The sequence below is a fragment of the Pyxicephalus adspersus genome, chromosome 5, assembly GCF_032062135.1.
Source record: "Pyxicephalus adspersus chromosome 5, UCB_Pads_2.0, whole genome shotgun sequence".
Classification (NCBI taxonomy): Eukaryota; Metazoa; Chordata; class Amphibia; order Anura; family Pyxicephalidae; genus Pyxicephalus; species Pyxicephalus adspersus.
The window spans coordinates 48579097-48603889 of NC_092862.1; the positions used below are offsets into that span (position 1 = coordinate 48579097).

At 37.6% G+C, this 24793-nt stretch overlaps 1 protein-coding gene across 1 annotated transcript; it reads left to right on the top strand.

Annotated features, from left to right (window-relative positions):
* Positions 1-1143: 1143 nt before the first annotated feature.
* On the top strand, positions 1144-22827 carry RALBP1 (ralA binding protein 1). Its single transcript, XM_072411440.1, has 10 exons — positions 1144-1286; positions 7294-7598; positions 12456-12899; positions 13518-13867; positions 15215-15376; positions 17144-17275; positions 18862-18972; positions 20190-20311; positions 21471-21594; positions 22290-22827. Exons 2-10 carry the CDS (start codon positions 7355-7357, stop codon positions 22542-22544), a joined length of 1944 nt encoding a protein of 647 aa, XP_072267541.1. The 5' UTR covers positions 1144-1286; positions 7294-7354; the 3' UTR covers positions 22545-22827.
* The last annotated feature ends 1966 nt before the right edge of the window (positions 22828-24793 follow it).

Here is a 24793-nt window from a genome sequence, read left to right on the forward strand (position 1 = left end):
TGAGGCTATGGTATGTATGATGTGGCTTATTATGCTGTGCAATGTTGTACCAAATTACTAAGGTGCTATTAAATTTTTTCCTGCTCTTATATAACATTGTTTGCGATGATGAGCAGTAACGATAGCGTCTTTGGATGTGATAAAAAGAAAGGTAACTCTGAGAGAACTACAACCTCTGCGCTTTCAGCTTATAGCCGACTTCTGGATATTTACAAATCAGATACATTTTGCATTGTTTAAGGTAAAATATGAAAATAAATAATGATATTCCTTATATCAGAGGTAGGCAAACTCTGTCCCTTAGGCCAGATACAGCCTAGCCAATATTCCAGTCTGGCCTAACGCCCCCCTAGTATTTTATTGTTGGATCCGGCCTAATTGAATTGTTGTGTTATCGCAAGTTCCTGTGATATCATCGAGTTCTCCCACAGTAACCCCAATTACAATGCCTACAGAGCAGAAACAACGCGCAGCTACCAGTGCCTGGAAGGTTGACCTCAAACGTTGTGTCTTCAAACAAATTATTCTTTGTCCAACGCTGCAACAAAGCCCTGTGTTTAGTGTGCAACGACACCAACAGCACTTTCAAGCGGTCAAATCTCAAGGGGCATTTCGATTCCAAGCACGCGCACACGTACAGAGTCTACACTGAGGATGAGCGACTGAGGCTGCTCGCTTGCAGTCATGGTTGGATAAAACCTTTCCTTGGACACCTTGTTTCTTCTGGCCTAGTGTGCATTCTTGACCTCCTGAAATGGCCTAGTAGTCTAAAAAGTAAATGTTTTATTTATTTTTATGAAAGTTTATGAAAAAGTAAACCATAATGAGGAAGTAAAGTTATGACAGTTTGTACATTTGATCCTTTGAGCTGCCTCTAATAATATAGAAAATGACTCTTTATTAAAGTAGTGATTGGAACTGTGGGCAGCCACAACATGGCAGTGCTGGCCTTTCTACGCTATCATTCACTCCATCCGAAATCCTATTACACTCCGATCACTAGAGCACCACACAACACAGTCGTTCTGGTCTCCATCACGTGCCCCGCCTAGACGACGCGCCCTGCCTACAATTCACAGCGTTATGACTCCGGGAAAATGGCGGCCAGTCAGTGCGCGGTCCAGCTGTAGTGGAGACACTTAGGAGTGCTGTGTTTTACTCTGTCGATGTCCTGTACTTAGTGCTATGAGAGCTGGACAATACGCTGCTTCCTGCCTCGTACTGAGGACAGGAGGAAGAGGAAGACATTCTCCCAGTGACAGTACGAGGCGGAGGGGAGGACACAGGTAAGAGCAATGTGTGAGAGTATACCTGTCACACGAATGTCTTGTGCCACTTTATAAATACATATACAGGGCCTCAGCTGTCTGTGCTGGCCAGGTGAATGCAGCCTTTTACATGGTGTGTATGGACAGATGTGGTGGCCTCATGTACCACACATTGTGTGTAGTGTGTATTGTGTTATATATTGTGTGTAGTGTGTATATTGTATATTGTGTGTTAGTCTTGACAGTGCCATTCACAAAAAACATGGACACATCAGCTCATGTATCACCTGGAAGGAAGGTTTCCATGTAATCACATCACCTGGAAGATCTGAATCTTCAAGGCTGCTTTGCTTCTAGTACCCATAGGACTATTTGTGCCATAGGCTATAGTTTGAACTTTCGTCCCGTTCTTAGTCTTCTATATGCCTAGAAGCATTGATTCCTACCTGCTGATCGGAGAGCTGGGATGTGTGGGACCTCTGCAGAGAGACCACTGTTTCCATATAGAGAGACAATGTCCATCTCTACTTAATGGCCTTTATTTTTAACTGTACCTGTTTCTGCCCCCAAAAGAAAATGATCTGTAAAACGTTGTACAGTTTTCATGCACCTGGCATGTTTTTAGGTTTAGCTGTCACATAGCTGTCATATTTATCTCTAGAATACTTTGTTCTGATTGACTAAATTACTGCAATTTGCCCGGGTCCTGTGGCTGCAAAACAAGCCCAAATCATCACCCCTCCACCACGGTGGTTGGCAGGTCGCTATGAAGTTTGTGTTGCTGTGTTTAGTTTTCACCAAACATCATTACTTTGGTCTCATCTGTCCAAAGGACATTTTTTCCAGTAGTGGTTTGTTCTGATGCAACTTTGCAAACCTAAACTGTGCTGCCATGTTCTGGAAAAACAACATGTTGAAACAACAAAATGTTACAATCTGTTTAATTAGTTGAATATATTATAAACCCTGCCTACCTAGTCGCTGGAGGATCTGAAGAAGATTGTACATTGTGATGTGTGTGGGGAGCACCAAGAAACACTATAGAAATTCCATTCATACTGTACAGCTCTGGTGAAAAATGATGGAATCACTACTCATGGAGAATGTTCATGCAGCAAAAGACAAATCATTACTATTAGACTTTATAAAGCAGAAACATATTACGCAGTTCTGTACAATAAATAGGGATTACAAATGACAGACAGATGTAGACAGTGACACAGGAGAAGGAGAGGATCCTGCCCAGAAGAGCTTACACTCTAACAGATGACACAAGGCTATTGTATTGAACAGCTGAACGTTCTGGCTTTGTAATTATAGGTTGCGTTGTTGTAATTATCGGCACGTGTTTTGTTTAGACCAAGTAGTAAATAATATGGAATCAACTCAAAAAATTCCACTTGGTACTTTGTTGCACCTCCTCTGGCTTTAATAACACGTTGCACTTTTTGAGGCATGGACTTCACCAGGGGTGCCCACACTTTATTTGGCTTGCCAGCTACTTTTAAAATGATCTACCCACAATAAAAACTTGGACTTAATAACTCCTGTGCGCGGTAGAGTTTATTTTGAAAGGCAGGCCTCCGTGATCTACTCGCGTTGCCTTGCGATCTACTGGTAGATCGCGATCCACCTGTTGGGCACCCCTGGACTTCACTATTGAAAAACAATACTTTCCTTCAATCAGGTTCCAACTTTTTTGTATAGCAGTTGGCAGAATAGCTTTGTAGGATGGAGCCCTTATTTAGGTATTTACTGTTTTTTAGTAAACAGTATTTATATAGCGCCAACATATTACGCAGCGCTGTACATTGAATAGGGCTTGTAAATGACAGATACAGTGACACAGGAGGAGGAGAGGACCCTGCCCAGAAGAGCTTACAATCTAAGAGATATCTATTCTATATAGTGATATAGGTATAGAAGAGATGGGTCGGTGGGTGGGGGTGCAATGAGGAACAGAGAAAAGGGAAGGCCATGGGTAAGTGGAGTTCAGTGACTTGATTTAAATGATGTAACAATTATCAGACAGAGCAGGAGCACAATACTGAGGAGAGGACTTGTCATAGAACATAAATTTTAATTTAAAAGTAGACCTGGAATATTTTTTGGCCATGTGCTCTTCTATCATCTACATCTCTAACTTCTGTGTTGTACTTATTTTATGTATATGACTTTACTATGTGTTAAAACATTACTACCCGGACTCTCTGTCATTATCTGTCATCCTGGTTAAAAAGAAAATGTTTGTCTAAATACATCCATTTCTTTTTCCGAGACTTCAAAGGTTTACTCTGAACTCCGATAACATCTCAGAAGTTTTATAGCTGCAATTTTATTTTCAAGCACAAGATGTTTTTGTATTTGGAGCCTGCTGCCTGTAAAAATTCCTGGATTAACTGCTGCCTTTCAGGAGATCATCAGATGTGCAATGTCATTCTCATTGCCTGCATACCAAAGCAACAACAATGTCTAACTCAACTACCTGGAATGTGAACGCCTGAAATAAGCAACATAAATAGAAAAACAAACACCATTGTATATAATATAGTAATTGCTGAAGGTTAGAACACTGCTTTTTACAAAATATATCATGCAGCTTAAAGAGGATTGTGTAGCGTGTTTACATCTCTGACCTCCACTTTGTTACACTGGTTTACTGCCATGTTTATAAACTTCTCTGTAATATTGCAAGAATGTGAACATTGCTGCTCAAAGATACTTGGTGATCCTGCCAATGACTAAAACTTCTTTCAGCTTGATGCATTGCCATCTTATTGCACTGTAATACAAGCAGGGGAGAGGATTGTTTCTTCCTCAATACCAGTCCTAGTCAAACCTATCCCCCCCTGTATAGTCAATGACAAGTTAGCACAGTCTATGTCATCTAAGGGCAAACTGCATCTCCTCCTATCACCTCTTAACTATCTTCCTATCAGTCTGGTCAAACTTTTAGATACAATGTATCTAAATAAAAAATGCAGTCAAATGGAACTGTAAATAATGATGTAATATATAGCAGTTTACCAGTGGTGCCTCCATCAGTTTACCTTCTTTAAAGTTTTTTCTCTTTAAATTTTCACCAAGTAATCCTTAGAATAATACCCACCTTGGCCTTGATGACTGTACCATCTAAAAGCTGATTGAAGCATTTCAGAAGAAACTCGCAGCTTATTTGTTTATCTTAACACCTCTGAAGCAATCTGAATGCTATATAGTCCCAAACTGACACATTGCAAGCATTGGCAGTAATGTCGTTGTTGCATGAAACTCTGCACTGGGATCTGCATCGTGTGGGAAGGCTCAGTCATGAATGGTAAAGAAAGTTTTACAGTTACTTTCAAGCTTGTACATCACATAGTAGCTGGGTTTAGTACTTATTTATTCAGAAGCCTTTAGTTGTGCTTTAGGGAACCCCTCCCCCCCCCATTTTTCCAGATGGTTTCTAAGGCTAAAATCCACCAGTCAGTTGTTGCTATTAAAATTTTTATACGTTTTTCTTTCAACATGCCTCCAGCCAGAACAAGAATTTAAAAACAGAAGAAAGCAGAACAAAAGCCAAGCGACCTCCCTATTCCACGTTCTGTTGTAGGGTGCTGCCATCTTCCTTTTGACTGTGCCAGGAGGTTCGCTGTGGGAGTTCATTCATCCCCAGCACACACAAGGGAAGTTGGCGTTTCCGGGTTTCACTGGCATGCAAAGCTGACTCTGCACATGCACAGCAGTAGTTAAGTCAGAATATTGTAGAAAAGGCATCCCCTGTCCCCTTTCTGCAGTGACCACCTGCCTCATCCTTTATTTTGTATAGTGGGACTTTAGTTCCCCTTTAAGATTTTTTAGGTTATTACATATCTCTTGTTCAAATTTACACTGGCAAAAGTTATTTTGTTTGTAGTGTCTCTTAAAGCATACTCCTAAAATTGTGTGACCGTGATATAGTACTTCATGTATTTATGGTTTGTGTGTGAGGTTGCCATGGTTTATGGCAGAGTTATGTTCCCTCATTTTGCCACCTCTTGGCACTCCTTATACTGGTTATAAGCCTTATAGAGGAATCTGTTACTAAGCCAATTAGAAAATAAAATCAATTTCAGACATGGTATATAGAACACTATATGTTTCTGGTGCTGTACATTTCATAATAGGTGGTAGATTTCTCGGTGTGTTAATGATCATAGGGGGTTAATGTAATACCTATTGATGTGGCTTTTGATAAACTAGAAAGTAGGAAATTTACAGAGTTATTTTAGTTATGGCTCAGTATTGGTTGATACAGTTTGCAACGCAGATTTTATTTAGTTGCAGCGATAATATTCTAAGCTTTTACTGGTGTTAACTTTAAATCTCCCTTATGTAATTATGAAATGGCATTTATTATCTTTATCTGCACGATCTGTTTGATATTTATGAGTTGTATTTGAATTTGAACAAATAGTGAGGTCACATCCAGCGGATTCTGTTTGGAAAACCACATTTAGGTTTTAAACACAGACCTTGTCACCCATGCTATATATTGTGACATTTGTACTGAAATTTTTCACATTTTGTTTGATAAATGTTTTCCGGGAACTTGAATATACAATAGGATAAAATGTTTAACCGTAATGTACAGACCAAAGGAACACACATCATACTTATGGTTGCCATCCAAAGAAATGTAAAAGAGCACCTGTATTGTAGTACTAATAGGAAAAGATGAGATTTGGATCAGTAAACCTGTCCTTAGATCTTCGTTAGTGTATTTTGAAGGGTACGTGTTTTACATTTGCTTTAGTTCTGTGTGCAATCTTGGAGAATCAAATATTCAGTGTTTGAGAAAATTTGTGACATCGGGGCTAAAAGTTATTATTACCCTTCCAATAAAACCCTTGAACCCCTTATAATGGAACAAAGTTGTATGTCCAGTCCCCTACCCATCTCCTTTGCAGCACTTTAAAATGTTACATTCAAAACCTCTTTCCCTAATTGATTTACATATACTTCATCTCTGAAAAGAAAGGTTTCCTGTAACCAATATAGGAGGTTATGTAATCATTAATATTTGAAAAGATTGTGTTCAAAGTATCTAAGTTTTTCCATTGACAGAGATACATTGCGCAATATAAACAGCAATACCCATCTATGTCTAGTGGAAAATTAGTACCGTCTTTATGATTCTTGTACTTCTGTATGACAGACTTCACACTGATATTATAAGTGCTTGAATGCTGTGAATCTCAATATTTGCCACACCAAAACCATGCATGTCTCCAACCTCCCTTGGGCCAGTTCTTAGCTTCCTGTTGGAAAACACACAAAGTATTTTTAACATTTTCAAAAAATTATGGACACTAAATAATTGAAAGCACACTAAGTTAAATATGGATGTTGTGTTTTTATGGCAAATTCAGTTTGTTACCACTAACTATCATTTTTTAAAACCTGTGATGCAGCTAGCTAGATTTCACATGGAATGTACGCTACTGAAACACAATTTAGTAATGTGAGAGCTTCATAGATTATAATAGAAAGTATTTCCCCATGTTTTAGGGAAATGGGAAAACATATTTTTGCACAATAGTGTGAGCAGACCCTTAGCCTCTTATTTTGTGGTCTTTTTCATACAAACAAACACTTGGTCTTCATTCACTTGTCTACTAGTTTAGATTTTGCAAGGGGAGAGGGGAATGGACTCACAGATATTCAGGTACTGATTGTTTGTTTGCAACTGTATACTTTAAACATCATAAATATGACTCATTTTTTTCATTTATTTTCTAAAATATTTGAAGGCATAATCTAAATCCATGGCACCATTGTTAGCTACAGTATTTTTTTGCTAATGCTTAATTAGGACATTTTATATTTTTTTATTTATTTTTAGTTCTGACAATAAGAAGCAACAGAAATCCACACACCCTATAAAGTATAGCAATCGGTGATGTTCTATCCATAATATCAAGTACAGAAATCAAAATGTTATGTAGAATATCATTAAAACAAATTATTTCCGTAATAATAATGTTGTGCCTCTCTTGTTTGCTAGGTGCCATGGACAGGTAACAGATACCCTCACCTAGTTCCTGCAGTAGGTTGTCATCAGCAGAATGACTGAGTGCTTTCTGCCTCCCACCAGTAGCCCAAGTGAACATCGCAGGGCAGAGCATGGAGGGGGATTGGCTCGTACACCCAGTTCTGAAGAAATAAGCCCTACTAAATTCCCAGGACTATATCGCACTGGAGAGCCCTCGCCTCCCCATGACAGCCTTCATGAGCCTCCTGATGTCGTCTCTGATGATGAAAAAGACCATGGCAAGAAGAAAGGAAAGTTTAAGAAAAAGGAGAAAAGAAGTAAGTTTTATATACCTTCTTGTAACCATGACTATTGTAATACTAGTGTATAGAAGACATCTCTAATTTTCTTTATTTTGCTTAAGTTCAATTTTTCTATTGTTCCCTCAAGGACTTATGCACCAGCAACTCAGGCTTCTCTTTAGCAAAGTAAGTCTTCTGGAGCAGCGGTCGCCAAGAAGATTTTGGGGATCCGCGGCTCTGGTCGGTGCACCCCCGAGCGGGATCAGGAGAAGGACCCCAACGGGGGGACACACCGGCCAGAACGGCAGACCCCCCCCCATGCAAATCCCTGGTTCAGGGAAGTGGGTGGGCTGTGTTCCACGACACAACCCGCCCACTCTCCTATCGCAGGCTGAGATGCGGGGTTATGGCGTTATGACGTCACCATGGGGGAGGTTCCTCCCCTTTGATTACAACTGGCTCCCCGTGCATGCGCAGTCAGAAGCCGGTAATTTTAGTGGTCCGCGGGTCCAAAAAGGTTGGCGACTACTGTTCTGGGGAGCATTTCAATATAGATTGCATGCCATCGTTTTAAGGAAAAACTCCGTTCTGCGAAGAAATAATTCTTGTATATTCTATATAGTCTGTCAGTTTTGAGTTTATAGAAATGAACTTAAATAAAAATATGGTTTCTTTATAACTATGGCAATTGATGCTTTCTATAGGCATGCACTTTTATATACAAGTAGTGTTTCTCTAATGGCAAGAGGTGAACATTCACAAACAGTATATTGCATAAAACAGACATTAAGTTTTTTAGTGGAGTTATATCTTTAAAAGTTTTGTAGATGCTACCAAAAAAATAGTCTTTAAAATATAGACTATAGAGTTTGTATGTGAAGCACAAATAGTTGAAGACTTGGCTACTAAGTGGAGATTTAATTTAGTGAGATGGTTAGATTGAGGCTGACCTCTCTCACATGATGTAGCACTGTCAATGTCTGTTACCGTCAGTGATACATAAACAACAGTATTTTGCTTATTTATTTGGGGGGAAAAAACACATGGGTCAAGACAGCAAACCCTCAGCCTCTATTTTTGTGCATGTTGTTTGTTTGAGTGTTTGTTTTAGACATTAGAAATGTATCTTCTGCCTCTGTGAATGCTCTATGGAGCTGCAAAGCTTCCTGCAGTAAGTAGCAATTATAGCGATGCCATAATCTGAGGTTCATATAGGGTGTAGTCTGTGCTTGAGGCTGCTTGCCCCTATTTTTATTAGCTGATTCATTACTTAAGATGGCAGCTTATGATACCTTTACTCCTAACATCAATCACTTATTTAAATGTTGGATGTGGTTTGCCTTGCCCTTGCAAAGTAAACTGCATTTTGCTAGTCCATCATTAGCTGGTCTTAGCACCATCCCAGTTATTTGTCCCCGGTGATATGTAGTTCTTTATAGATCCAATTAGAATGTCCAACTAATTCCATCTCATGTCCTGATCCTATGGTAAAAATTGCAATAAAAATGTAGATAATTATCTGGATTTTCTTCTTCCTTGGCTGTTCAGATCATTGTATCTTGAACCCTCAACAAGTATACAGTTCTGTGAAAGAGAAGTGAGAAGTCACACTTTTTAATGAGTTATTGACTTAACATTTTGAAGCAATAGGTCCACCATAACAGCCAGGCAGCAATTATTTTCTGGCATTCTGTCAGATTTTTTCATGATGTATTTTATAGAAATTATTTTTAATTTGTAGAGCATTTACTTAACGGTTGGCAGACAGGTTCTGGAGCGCTGAGTGGCACATTTAAAACAATTATCTCTGAAGCAGTAGAGCTTTTAAAGTTTTTGCAACCCAAATTTAACATTTGATGGTGTGTCAAGTTGATAACATACTAAAATATACTTTTTTTTAATGTAATATTAAAACGGAATCGGGGTTCTTTGTTTGCACAATTTGCCGTATAGCGTTACTTATTGGACTGCACCTAAGGAGTAACGTCATCTTGACCGAGGCTGTCAAAATTTAGAGATTTATTTGATTGTTTGGGAAGGCCTTATTCCCTTAGACTAGGTTACAGAAACTAGTGTTTCTATAATGCTAGAGCACTCAGGTCTAGAATTTTATTGAGCAGATTTTAATAAGACCTCCATGCACTTTTCATCTAAAATGCTATACAATCAGAGATGTGATTCGGTTCTCTTGATCACTGTACAAGCTAAGCTTATCGATATACTGCAAGCACCCTCCTGGTTCAAACAGGGTGTTAGCAAGTTAAATACTGCAAGCACTAAGCTTTTCTTTTACATTTATAATTAGATTCCGGTAGCATTTGTACTCCAAATGCCTAATTTATTACTGAGAAACTAATTTGGTTCTTTGTATAGGACCAAAACCAAAAAAAGATTTTGCCCCACCCATTAGCCTTGGGCGAAGCTATGTACTTTCAGCGTTAGATTCTAGTCTTAGGAAAATGAAGGCACACATATTTTTAGACAATCATTGCCAACATTTACGAGGAGACTTACATGGCTTTAGTTGAGCTGAAGAAAAAAATCGGGTATCAAAACACAAATGTGTTGGATAGGTAACATTTCAGTCAAAATGTATTCTTCACAATTTTCTTTTAATAAGCTGTTTTAGTTAGATTTACATGACTATGGCCTGTGCATCATCAATGTGCCATAGGCATAGCCCAGACAATGAACTCGCTGTATAGGTGACCAAGAGATACATACTTGTACAGTCACCAAGTGATGTGCAGCACCCTGGCTCAGTAATAAACAGCACCCAGGGCATACTGCTCCACCATCACATCATCCCCATCCTTTGTCACCTCTGTAATCCTTAATTAAAGATCCTTCTGCAGAATGTGTACTTCAACACTTCCATGGCAAGTGTTATCACATGAGATAGACTGGATTGTTTTTTGTGGTCTCAATCTGTCATGGTTTGGAGTTTTAATTTCCTGTGATATACGATAAGACATGATATACCTAAATGGTCTTAGCTATCTATTAACTAAACAGTATAATTTCTTATCTTCTCTCACATATTTAGCCCATGTTCTGCTTTTCTCATACATAGTAGTAAAAAGGATAACTCTTCCAATATGATAACATACACTATAAAAACATTAAGGAATAGCTTCTACTCTGAAGGATGGGTCCATATACTGAGCACTGTGGGTGCTGCCTGTACAAGACGCAACATGCTACATAAAACCTCCGTGCAGCTGTTCGCTGTCACTATTCTCCCTGAAGTTGTATAGATTTGTTTTTCTAATGCTGACAAACAGGAATACGTTTATGACACTATAAATACTTTCTATTTACATTTTAGTTTGGCACATAATAGCCTTGTTGGGACTTGGTGAATGCTTTAAAGTAACAATTGCAGTAAGTCTTCAAGTATTAGTAGTAACTTAATTTTTGTTGTTTTTTAAAAACCAATACTCCTATAGTAGAACATTAAATAATAATAGCTTTGAATTATTAATAAACAGGATTCATATAGCGCCAACATATAATGCATTTCTGTACATTAAATAGGGGTTGCAAATGACAGACACAGACAATGATACAGGAAGAGGAGAGGACCCTGCCCCAAAGAGCTTACAATCCAGGAGTGTTTGTGAACATTTTACAGTATGCCAATGAAATAGATTCCCATAATATTTTGTATACAATATTAGTCACCTCTATGTCATAAGGAGTATCACTTAAAGTCTGTGATTAGGACTGACACTTTTAGTGTGCTGTTTCCTCCTGACACATGATGACACACAATCATTGGATTCTCTTACTGGTATCTTGGTGGAATTTGCCTTACTTCACTCTTCTCTCTTCTGTAATATCAGACTCCTTATTAGTAGAAACATCGATTTGCAGATGGCAGAGTGCACATTTTTAGATTAAAATGGGATGGTGTGGTGCTGTGAGGAAAAAAGAATGAAAAGGATAAAAAACAAATATGATTTAATAATGTAAAGTTTACAGCATTTAGGGTTTACATCTGTTGAAGGATCTGTTCTTTTCCCCCCACCAACTATACTTGTACATTCCAGCTTTGAATATGTAAACCTACAATCCCCAAAAATTATCTCCAAGAAGAGGATTTTATTTTCTTAAGAAAAAAGACTTTCGCTGAGTGGTCAATGTTTTCTACTTTCTAGTTTGTGAAGGTCGGTTGTGGCCTGGTGTGTTTCATGAGCAGCCTCTCCCTATTTTTTTTCCTGGATATTTATATTTGGCTGTTTTGATATACATTAATGTCTAAATGTAATTTCCAACATTTCTGCAAATGTAGATTTCTGTTATGTTTATACAAGTCAGTGAGTCTATTGGAAGACTTTTAGCTATTCTTGTAGTAGAGTATATTAGAGAATTGGATACACGTCTATACGCCTGCAAGATTAAATTTTTATATCATGCAGGTATCTAAATGTTCCAAGATTTAATCACTTGTATTCTGCCTGTTTGTGGCATTGTAATTGTTTGTTATCCCCATTGCATGCGTCTGTGATTATATACCTTAATAGTATGGAAGTATAGTGGTAACTCAGAAATATAGTTTATTATTTTGCTTTTTTGGTTTTGCAGATAAAACCTTTTCATGTTTTATGTCAAACTTTTCCTGCAAACCCGGGGAAAGGGTGGGAACACCCAAAACTGCTATACAGTTTGTACATTCTAAATAAAGCTATGAAATTTTAAAAGCATATTGGTGTACAGCGACATTTTGTTTTTTTGAAGCCAAGATATGTATATTATGTTGTTTATTTACCTAGTTTCAAAACTTGCGCACCTGGGAATAAAATAGGTCCAAAACCATTATAGTTACAATATAACATGAGTGTTTGATGTTATATAAAATTGTAACCTTGTTCTCCATGTACTCTGTTTTAGCGGAAGGTTATGCTGCCTTCCAGGAGGACAGTTCCGGTGATGAAGCAGAAAGCCCGTCCAAAATGAAGCGATCCAAGGGGATCCACGTATTTAAGAAACCCAGCTTTTCCAAGAAGAAGGAGAAAGACTTTAAAATAAAAGAAAAGCCTAAAGAAGAGAAACACAAGGAAGAAAAGCACAAGGAGAAGAAGTCCAAGGACCTAACCGCTGCAGATGTAGTCAAGCAATGGAAAGAGAAAAAGAAAAAAAAGAAACCCACTGCTGAACCAGAGCCGCCCCCTGTAGATGTTCCCAGGTTACGGCCGGTGTTTGGAATCCCACTGGCTGCAGCTGCAGAAAGAACCATGATGTGTGATGGAATCCGTCTACCGTCAGTATTCCGAGAGTGCATTGATTTTATTGAGCAACATGGCATGAAATGTGAAGGCATCTACAGAGTGTCAGGTAAGGTTATTGTTATGGTGTTATATGGACACTGTCAGCTACTTGTTTTCTACAAGCCCACTACAAAGCCCACTAATCTAGTATTACCAGTTTGCTAGATCAGAAGTAGATGATTCCAGATTAACACTGGATAAATTAAGTGTAATAAATTTTGTGGAAGATTTAGTATACCAAAAAAGTAACTATTTTGTCATGGCAATTGAAAATTTACACACTTGTACTTGAGATTGCACCCACCAAATATGAAAGAAAAATCAAGACTCCAGTCCGGAGCAGAGCTTTGATTTTTAATGGGGGAGAGCTTGCAGCTGTGGTACCTAAGGGCCATATTGAATGAATGCACTTGCCCTAGCAGTTGGTGTAGTGCTTTCAAGGAAACTCAGCTCGGACTAACTTGTGTAAATTATTAATGCCATCAGGTTAGTAGCATTAGCTTTTTTAGATTATTTGTATTCCGTACTCATGTTGCGGTGGTTGTTTCAAGGAAGTGAATTGTAATTTTTGTTAGTAGTGTTGGTTGAAATCCAGTAGGTTTCTTAGGGTCACTGCAGTTAGCCTTTAGTCATTACACAATGCACCTTCTTGTTACAGTTTGCTCTAATTGTTTTTTTTTCTTAGGAATTAAATCAAAGGTTGATGAGTTAAAGGCAGCCTATGATCGGGAGGAGTCTCCAAATCTTGACGACTATGAGCCTTATACAGTTGCCAGCCTACTAAAGCAATACTTGCGAGAGCTCCCTGAGAATGTGCTCACCAAAGACCTGATGCCTCGATTCGAAGAGGCCTGTGGGAAGAGCTCTGAAGCCGAAAGGCTGCAGGAGTGTCAGCGCCTCCTAAAGGAGTTGCCAGAATGCAACTTCTACTTGATTTCATGGCTGATTGTTCACATGGATCATGTCATAGAGAAAGAACTTGAAACTAAAATGAATATACAGAATATTTCTATTGTACTCAGCCCAACTGTTCAGGTAATGAACTATTTGTTTTTTCAATATTAGTTGTATGAACTGTGTACACATTCTGGCTGTCAGCAGTGCTGGGACATCAGCATGCTTTTCAGCCTGAAAATGTAGAGATTACTTATTTTACAGCAGACATATTGACTGAACTGCATTTGTGGGAAGAATTTAGCAAACTTGGCCTTTGTGGGGCCACATTAAAAATAAGGAGTCTACTAGTTATGGATACTTAATTACACATTAATAAGGTGTAGATTTTAGCAGTTTAGTACTTTTTCTGAAGGAGAAAAAAAAATAAAACTATACAAAGTAAAGCCTATTCTCATTCAGGGCAAAGCTTTGAGTTTGCTTTAACCCCTCCCTTCATAAAATACTTAACTTTCCTCTACTCTTTTACCACACAACTTTGCTTCTGAAATACCTGAAATTCCAGGTATGGAGTATGCATATGACACTCTATGTGAAAACACTGGGCCAGTTAGCACTGTCAGAAAGATGGTGTCCACCCACAACTGTTTGTAGGCTACAAAGCTAGAAAGTGGAAGCTTACACAGGGCTTTATTTACTCTCATGTGGGAGATGGGTGAGTAAAAGTATGGTTAGTATACAAAAAGGTCTGCATTACCTTGATCCTTTTGCTTTGCCTTTTATGGACAAAGTACATGATCATTTTGAAGGATATTTCTACTGTCAAAGTACAGTTATCCTTCTTTGTCCCCTGATCTAATGAATCCCACCCTGTACAGAATAATACTTGCCACAATCCTGCAGCCACAGTAATAGTAAAAGCTGTGGTTACGCGGATCTTGGTAAATTTGAATTTGTAGAGGAGGAAAGGAAGTTGTCATCAATATGTAAATGACCTTAAAGTGCAAGATAACAGAATTCTTGCGGTCTTTAACCTCCCTAGCATTCTAATTTTGTCCAAATTTCTGTGCAAAAAGCGTTTAAAGTTTTTTTGCATGGAAATTTATTTTACGTTGTAGGCTATAATTCCTAGGCAAAACTCAAAATATGTCCAATAATTAATTTAATAATAAACTTTGCACTCTTCAGCTACATTTTCTGTTTTCTTTTCTGTAAAGTTTTGCTGTTTACAAGCTGATAAAGTGCATTCAACCAAAGTTACAAGTATAGATAAAGCATTCCAGAAGCCTAGAATGGCTTTACAACAGTAACATGGAAGGTACAGCAAGTATCTCAAAATAGAAAAAGTCACAAAAAGTTCCTTATAGTTTCCAGAACTGAGAAATCCATTGTGTTTGAACATATGCACTATATCTTAAAGCTAGTGTAATGGCTTACACATTTTATTACAAGTTTCCTAATAATTAATATTATTTTTTTGTCTTTCAGATAAGTAACCGCGTTCTATATGTATTTTTTACACATGTTCAAGAACTTTTTGGAGGAATAGTCATTAAGAAAGTGATTAAACCTCTCCGTTGGTCCAATATGGCCACCATGCCTGCACTGCCTGAAACACAAGAAACCATTAAAGAAGAAATCAGACGACAGGTAGTTCTTTTTGAGATCATATATTTATTGTTATAAACATCCACATTTTCACATTTATTTCCTAAATGTATGGATATTTTAGTAAAATGTTGTTGGTCTACAAGTCAACCTAATTCTTTAAAAGGAGGTTGGTGCTGTAGACATACATGGTAACTGTGTTGAAAACATTTGTCTTGTATCTTTTCTCATATATAACCATCCATTTTTTCTTTTTGTGCAGTTCCTTTCTGGATTTACTTGTGTGCTTTGGATCATTTTTGTAATAAAAGATCTATTTTTACTTTTAACTTTTCAAACTAACTTTAATCTAATGCAAAATTTACAGTTGACTTGAGGGGCCTGTTTTATTAAAACTCTCCAAAGCTGATGAAGATACACTTTCATCAGTTAAGCTGGGTGATCCAGCAAACCTGGAATGGCAGCCTTGGAGAGCTTTAATAAATCAGGCCCAAGGACTGCAAGCTGCCAATGCCTTGTAGCAGCAAAGCAGCATCAAACCTTAACATTTCCATCAACATTCTTCAAAATAGGTAGGGATTTTTCTCCTGAAATGCATTCAGTTTGTGCCAAAAATGTCCACTGTTACTTTTGAATAATCTGTGTTCAATCATTAGTGCACCGGGCATTGTGCCAGAAAGCCTGATCTTAGCTATGTTACTAGGGCAAATTATTGCAGACCCCCTTTTTAGGTTCAGTTGGTGTAGTCTCTAATTTTAGATGTTTGTGCATTTGTTACCAACTGTTTTAGAAATTACCTGCAGATCATGTAGTATAATTTTGAAGCTTTGGAAACTTCTCCTTGGTTTAGATATTCTGCTCTTAGCCTAAATTCACAGGGCCAACCAGTCCGTGGGCAAGTTAACGGCCGTTTGCAATCTACAACACTTATCAATTATTTACCTGACTGTGGAATGCTTGAGTTTAAATCATTTAGTTATCCTTTTAATACTTTGCTAGACTCCTAGGCATCCACAATCTTCATTCCAAGCACCTTAGAGAGCTCTTTTGAACTTGGCAAGATGACAGTACACACATTGTGAGAACTCCAAAGCCCCGATATCCTTTTATTTTTATCAAGATTTAAATAAGACTGCTTCCACCAGCATACGTCCTGGAGGAGTTTAAGGAGGTTATTCTTTATATCAACTAATCTGGACCATTGATCCAAATTTATTAGATCATGGCATTTTACATTTGTTTTCAATTTGAAAAATGTGCATTTTTTGTTAATTTAGAATACAGCATGTCCGTTCTGTATGTCATTAGTTCAAGAATATCCCCTGTATCTGTAGGTGCTTTCCCTATAAACATCTAAATTTTGTTTGATGATATATGCTAAAAAAACAGGTGTGCTTATCTTTTCTTATGAATGTATGAACTTCAAATGTCTATTTAACTGTTTGACTGGATTTCTGCTTTTATAATCTCTGTTGTAACATTTATCATTCAATAGCTGGCCCTACAGTGTTTTAAAAGGGTTAAAAAAATGTGAGGAGATTGACTGGAATGTCAGATTGGCTATTTTACAAATATACCCCTTCATGTGTGTGAATACTTCACAGTCATTTAGAAGGTTTATTGGTTATTATTCCTAACCATTTTACTTTAAAAAAAAAAAAAAAAAAAAAAAAAACCTGATGGTTGCAGACATCATACCAAACCCAAATTTTATCTTCACTGATTCCTACTTCCTACACTCCACTGGCTTATATAAATCTTACAGTTAACTAGGACTGTATTCTGATATTATTTTCTTGTATTATACAGGAATTCCTCCTGAATTGCTTGCATCGAGATCTTCAGGCTGGCATTAAGGATCTCTCCAAAGAAGAACGTCTGTGGGAGGTACAGAGGATCCTGACCGCTCTTAAAAGGAAGTTGCGAGAAGCTAAAAGGCAGGTGTGTGACACTCATAGGCTTAGCTTGTCTGCTTTGTTAAGCATCCTAGCAGCAGGCATGCATAACAGTACAGAATGGACAAGGCTCACCCTTGTATGGTTCTTGGCTGAGGCCCAGCATGCTCAATTAGTCGGTCATGTGATTTATTGTCCTTCTTTATTGTCCTTCTCTTGCCAAGCACAGCTGCACCTATTTCACATGCTATCCCTTGCCTGAAGTTCATTGTCTTATAGTTTTGTGCCCTGTGCAGTAGATGTCTTTCTATTCCTTCACTAAGTTATATTAATCAACTTCCTGCTGTTTTTAACACAAGGCCTATTAACAGAGTTTATAAACATAATGTCTTTTAGGCTTTGCTTGTATTTTTCACTGTAAATAAATTATAAAATGTTGTAAATTTATACATAAGTGCTAAAGCATTTATTCTCTGAGATTATTGTAGGGAATTATTTTGCTTGACAGGATGGTCTCCAGAATTCCAGATTATTATGTTAATTTAATGAAAAGGCTATTGATCCACATCAGATTTACCCTAACAAAACCACAAACGGCTGTGTGACACATGAACATGTCAATTGGAGGTTCAGGAACACAATCATCATTGAAGACTGTTTGAACTGAGTACGAAACTGAACAAATAAAAAGTGTAAAACAATATAGCAACTGAGAAATGTAATTAGTGGGGTGGAAATTGTCCCAGTGATTTGTGTCCTCAGGTTGGCACAGAGCCTGTAAATAGTACTTGGTTGTAGGAGTGGCTCTTCCTGCATTTAAATTCCGTGAACATATTCTGTGATTGGATTTTGGCTGGTTGTAAATGGTGCACCGGGAGGTCAATCTGCACCTGCTGCAGGGAGGAGACCAGCAGTCACTATGCACATCCCGTGAAAATGGGGTTTTGGGGTTTGACTGGATGGGCAAAGCCTGGGCGATCCAGTCAATTTGTCCACCAACTTCAGGCAGTGGTGATATAAACATGTTCGCTCTGCCTTTACAAGATTGCAAGGGGAATATACAAGACTAATCTGCCTGTGCAAGTATAGACTTGCAGTGGTGACCAGTCCTCTTTGTACCAGAAATGCCTACACAGAAGGAAAGTGCAGGGAGTTTGTAGAAAGACTTCTGGCAGTATTAAAAAATAAATAAGACGCAGATTAAGGCTACACAGGCCTGTGGCCATTTGAAGAAAGTAGTTCAAGATAAAAGTTGTAACTTGTTCTTGGTCTGATGCTTGCAGGTTTTTGTACAGAGCACCAAGGGAGCCCAAAATTGAGTTCTGTATTTTGAAAATGTGATCACCTTGGGCTCTTGCTCTACCACTTAACGTAATGTCTTTATTTTGGCTAACAAGTGTGATCCTATTTGCCAATGGGGAAGAGCAGGGGACAGGCTCTAGTCACCATTTGCCTACTAAAAAAAATCTAATTAGGCTTACAAGTACATAAAGTGATTTCTAGTCCACACCACTTTATCGAGATTGTTGTGTGTTTTTTATATTAGGCATGGAAGCAGCAGACGTAAAGGTTAAATATTTATATGTACATGGTTGGCAGTTTTCATATCCAGTGTCATTTCATCTTACTTAGGACTGTGAAACAAAAATTGCGCAAGAAATTGCCAGCCTTTCCAAGGAAGATGTCTCCAAAGAAGAAATGACTGAAAATGAAGAAGAGGTCCTTAATATACTGCTTGCACAGGTATTTCTTTTTACATCTGTGTGTACAGCCTTTAAAGAACTCTCAATCCAACTTGTCCTAAAGTCTGTGCCAAGTTATATTAAAATATAAAAAAAATCATTGGATAATCATTTTAACTACAGTCAGTGGATATCCAAGTTGCAAACTTGGTGCGTGCATGCTTGAAGTCATATTTGACCAAGGAAGCACCGAATACCATAAATCAATGGCCAAACTGATCTATCCATTACTGACCTATCCATTTAGGACTACCATAGGAGCCAAACCCTTCAATGTCTGGTGATCTCATTACCTCTCACAAAGATTTTGTGTCTTTTTTATTTTTTTTATTTTTATTTTTTTGAGAAGTTAAGAGATTAGTTTAGTTGCATTATAAATTCTGCATTGCATATGTGTAGGTGTCAGGAAAACATCTGTTTATCTATGGCCAAGCTTGGTAAAAGTGACATTTCTGACTGATTTGTAGCAGATCCAGCAACTTGGAGACAGTAATACAGCATTATTTCAGCCACAGACAACTCCTCTCATCAAGAGCCCTAAAAAGTGGGTTCTGAGTAATGTAAAATTTACTTTAATGAAGACCTGTATAGAAAGTCATTTGATTGCATCTGTGTGATTCCACTTAATATATGAGCAGGGAAATTTGAATATTGGTAAATTATTATTATTATTGGCCTGTATTTATATAGCACCAACATATTAAGTAGCACTTTACAAAGTCCAAAGTTATGTCACTAGCTTTCCCTCATGTCATTTCAAAACACTAATATTCCTATGTGTGAGTTTGTATCTTCACATTTTGTGTTTGTTTTCAATACGAATGATGTAATTGCTATCTGTAAGTCATACAATTTTTGTAATCCTAATACCTATTATCTGTAGTCTGATTGATAAATATAATATATATATATATATATATATATATATATATATATATATATGGGGGTACTTTGAAATTAAAGTGACAGTACATTCAGCCTGAAGGTCAGTCTGCAATGTAATCCCATGGGCTGTATTTCCGGTGCACCCAGGTAAACCTCCTCTTACAGTTATTTGCTATCTGTTCATTTTGTGTTATATGAGCAATATTCCCTCTGAGATATACTAAACCAAGGGCAAGCAGAATTGTTATAGCATTTCACTGCTAGTTTGTGAACACACTTTTGTGGAGATGTCTTGGCTTTGTTCTTGCACTGACAAGTTCTTGATCCTATCAGGAAAACGAGATATTAACAGAACAAGAAGAGCTGGTTGCAATGGAACAGTTCTTGCGACGTCAGATTGCAACAGAAAAGGAAGAAATTGACCGTCTCCGAGCAGAAATTTCTGAAATCCAAAGGTATTTATAATGGATCTTATCAAAATCTGCTTGAAGTATTAAAATTTGTATGCTTAACCATAACACATAATTTTACTGGGTGTTAAAGCTTTAGAGTAACGAGAACCGAGACTTCTTATCCAGGGAATGTCCAATTGCCTCATCCAGGGAATGTCCAATTGCCTCATGGGATCAGGAAGGAATTTGTTTCGCCTGTTGCAGCAAATTGTACCTGGGGTTTACATTGCCTTCCTCTGGCATATGTTTATTTCCCTAGTGGTTGAACTTTATGGACCTATGTCTTTTTTCAACCTTACTATGTAACTTATCATTGGGTTTTGGATTTTTTTGTGTGGAACTGTTGAAAGCCCTCTTTATGGTAGAATTACCTCCTGAGCGGAACCTAGAGTGTGGCTTAGGGTAAAAAAAACAAAAACCGATGATGGCGGTAACCCTTAAACCACACTCCGGGGTAGTTTAAAACATAAAAAATAAAGACTTACCTGGTCCCACCAGCATCCTCCAGTGTCCTGCCATCCGATCCCATCCTCTGGCCGCGTCCTCTTGCTTCGATCTGTCCCCTGGCGAGTACGCTGATGTTCCCGTGGAGTTCCTGGTGATGTTCGTGCGTTCCAGGGGGCATTGTGGGAATTTCAAATTATTTTGTATTGGATTCATTACAAAATAACTGTATTGAGTCATATATATATATATATATAATTTTATTATTTTTCTTATTAATATTTATTTTTTTACTGTACAGTTCTAATACAGGTTTCAGTATTTTTTAAATTTTGTGCACCCTTGTTTTAACAGATTTTTGTGTTTTTTATTTAAATTTATTATTAAAATTAATAAATATTGGACATAAGGCCTAAGAATTACAGGCCTACAATGTAAAATACATTTTCATGAAAGACAATGTACCGCTTTTAGACATATAAACCCAGACAGAAATGAACCGCCCAGGAGGTTAAGGTGTCTTTATTGTAGGTTTAGTTATCATTTTATGAAAAGGATATAAATAGGGTACTATGTCTACTGCTTGTGACTAGACTCTAGTGTGATGTGAGATATGAACAATAATCAGATAAAGTATGCTGTATCCTCTCTTCATGCCCTTTGTAATATATTCCTAATATTTGATGGTTCCATTGATGATCTGTTATTTTACCTGTAGCCGCCAGCAGCATGGCCGGAGTGAAACAGAAGAATATTCATCTGAGAGTGAGAGTGAAAGTGAGGATGAGGAAGAGCTGCAGATTATTCTGGAGGATCTTCAGAGACAGAATGAAGAGTTGGAGGTAAGTCTTTGTATACAGAATAGGATAACCAATGTCAACCATTGACCATCATTATGTATACAGGGAAAACTTTTTTTCTTTACAAGCAACTCCAAAGCAGGAAAAAATGGTTTGCATATTTAGAAATTGTGCATCATATTGTGTCTTAATTAGTGGAGCTGAACAACTTGTTACATGTTTTCACAAATTTTTTTGTTTTTTCCTTTCCAAGCGCTAAAATATGTTTGTTTTACTGTGCGTTATTAGTACTGTTAAAAGGGAAACACTTATGGTTTCAGCTTGAGCTATTGATCTTTTTGAATGGGCTTTTTACAACACACAGTTTCGGAGAAACTAGCCCCTTTTAGCCAGACGTACCTCCCAGCACTTTCCAATAACCATCCAGCTGTTTATAGGTGGTTACTAAAGAGTTGGATCACGATACAGGCGCTGCCACCCACCCACAGCTTCAAGCATAAAGAAGTTCTGGGGAGAATCATACAGAGCAGTGTAGAGCTCCACCTGCTGGCTTCATATTTATCTAGAATGAAATAGCAAATGTGTTTGAAGTTATATTTTGGCATTGGCAGTAATCTAGAATAAAATAAGGAAAATGTGTACAAAACCACACATTCTGTTTACATTCCCTGTATATGCATGCATCTTTTTTTTTGCACTCAAGTGATTTATACTGAATGTGACTGTCTCTTGTTCAGATCAAGAACAACCATTTGAATCAGGCAATTCATGAAGAGAGAGAGGCCATCATTGAGCTGCGTGTTCAGCTTAGGCTGTTACAGATACAGCGCATGAAGTCTGAACAGCTGCAGGAGGAAGAAGAACCGGGGAAGACGAGCAGCAGAGCTCAGCTGCCAAGGGACGCTGCCTCTGAAACAAAACCTCCTAAAGACAAAACAAAAGAGCAAGTAAGACCTTCTCCAATTAAAGACTGGAAAGAAACACTTATCTGAGGGTCAGGATAAAGACATCACCCCTTATTACACTTTAAGGCCATTGCGGTGCTATGAAACATGCATCGCTTTATGGAGGAGGAATTAGCTCACCTTGTGAGTTCTGGCTGTCCTGGACTCGGGTTACTGACAGAATAAATAATAATTATTTTCTACAAAAGAAATGTTGGGAAAAAAGAGAATGTAATTTTCTAAAAAAAAAAAAGAGAGAGAAGGACATGATATAGGAAAAAGTGGTTAAGAAAATAATTAAAAAAAAAAAAAAAAAAAAAAAAAAAAAAAAGCATTATTTTACACATGGATACACACACATGTACACAACTAGGATGTAAGTTTCTTTGCGTCAGAGCAGCTTTAAATATGTAGTTTTTTTTTTCTTAATGAAACCAGGGATGTTGCAGCTGTGAATACATCAGTTGAGACTAAAGGACATGATATAGGAAAAAGTGGTTAAGAAAAAAAAAAAAAAAAAAAAAAAAAAAAAAAAAAAAAAAAACAATTTTACTATCCAAAAGTAACATCAAAATTATATTATTTATTCACAAGTTTCTTTGCGTCAGAGCAGCTTTAAATATGTAGTTTTTTTTTTCTTAATGAAACCAGGGATGTTGCAGCTGTGAATACATCAGTTGAGACTACTATAAATAAAATGTTTCTTCTTTACATGGGTCCTCTGTGGTCAGATGGGCTCTCTAGTCATGCTGATGGGTGGCATCATTTTTGTAGCTTTGGTATGAGTGCATAGTAAAAGATATATTTTTCTGAAGTCAAGTACAAGGTCACAGAATGAAGCAAGTGGTGGCACAATTTTCCTGTGCTTCATTCTATAAATGTTGTATGTTATCCTGCAAAGGCTAGTGGATTTTTATTATACAGAAGGAATGCAGTGTATGTATTGCATGTTCCCTGCCACAAAGGGCTGCTTATTTCAGCTTCACTGGAAAGAACTATTTTGTAAAAATAACTCATATATTATCGGTAAACTTTGATCAAAAAAAAAAAATGTTACTTAGCAGACATCCCGCAGCATATTGTCCTATATTTTATACGAGGCCTGCTAGTGGTATTGTTGTGTGGGAGTTTTGGACACTAGACAACGGGTGCCAAAAACCAGCGTACCAGTTGTCTGCAAACACTTGGCTCTGGTCATTTGGCAGCAAATCAACCATTATTGCTTCCTGGTCCTAAAACCCTTAGGCTACCTCTGCATGTAACCCTTGTCTCACCTATGACCGAAAACTTAACCTCACCTCTAAAATGTATGTCCTGGCAAAAAAAAAAAAAAAAATCGGTACATCTCTGGTATACAAATGCAGATCGCTGATCTTCCCAGAAATCCATTGAGCTACTAACTTCCCGGTATTGACTGATAATTCTTCTTGGTTGAAATATTAGTTGGAGTTCTCCCCTTCTGGACCACTGAATACATCCCCCTCCTTTATAACATACAGTTAGGATGTTATGTAGCCCCTTAGGCATAACTAACACACTTCTTGGCATAACTAACACACTTCTTGGTATTTCAGTCCAGCAGAAGATGAGTTGTTAGTCCACTGGATCTCCACCATGATCAACAGGTAATTTTCTGTATTGGCAGCTTATTAAAAATTCCAAAACTCTGGGAAATGTAATTGTATTGTAGAGATGTACCTCATATGTTTTTTTATTAGGAGTTTGTCAGGACAAAAATAAAATTTAACACTTTTCCTTCCCCCAAACACTTAACCACTGCACCCCTATAACCTAACTTTAACCTAACCCCCTTGGTTTTTACCCCTTACACTAAGTGAGCGCCTTAAAACCCATACTTATTCCATAAACCCCATCCTATTCTCCTGACCTCTTCAAAGCATAAGCAGCATTGAGATGCCAGTGCCAAAACCAAAACATTTTCTAGAAAGAATGTTGACTGTATTGGAAAATATTGCTAATCATTCTACTGCCAAAATCATAACCCTGTGATGAGATTTTATGGAGGCTGCCATTGCTAACCTTCCCTCTAAAAATATTGGTCTTCTGACTTTCCAATCTGTTCTATAATCTGACAGCCAGACAACTATTATTTTTTGGTGGAGATAAGCAATGGCTCCCTTGTACTTCACCTAGTATAGGTTTCCCATCAGATGAAAAGTCATCATAATATATTCCTAATAGGAGATTTGTACGTAATCTAGTTCCAGCAGAAGTTTGACAAATACTCCTTCCCACACATTTTGTGGACATTTGCTGTCAAAGGAATGAATCTGCAG

Coding starts and splice junctions, on each gene's coding strand:
- RALBP1 (XM_072411440.1), top strand. CDS start 7,355: ATGACTGAGTGCTTTCTGCCTCCCACCAGTAGCCCAAGTGAACATCGC. Junction 20,312..21,470: donor GAAATTTCTGAAATCCAAAG/GTATTTATAATG, acceptor TTTTACCTGTAG/CCGCCAGCAGCATGGCCGGA. Junction 21,595..22,289: donor GACAGAATGAAGAGTTGGAG/GTAAGTCTTTGT, acceptor TCTCTTGTTCAG/ATCAAGAACAACCATTTGAA.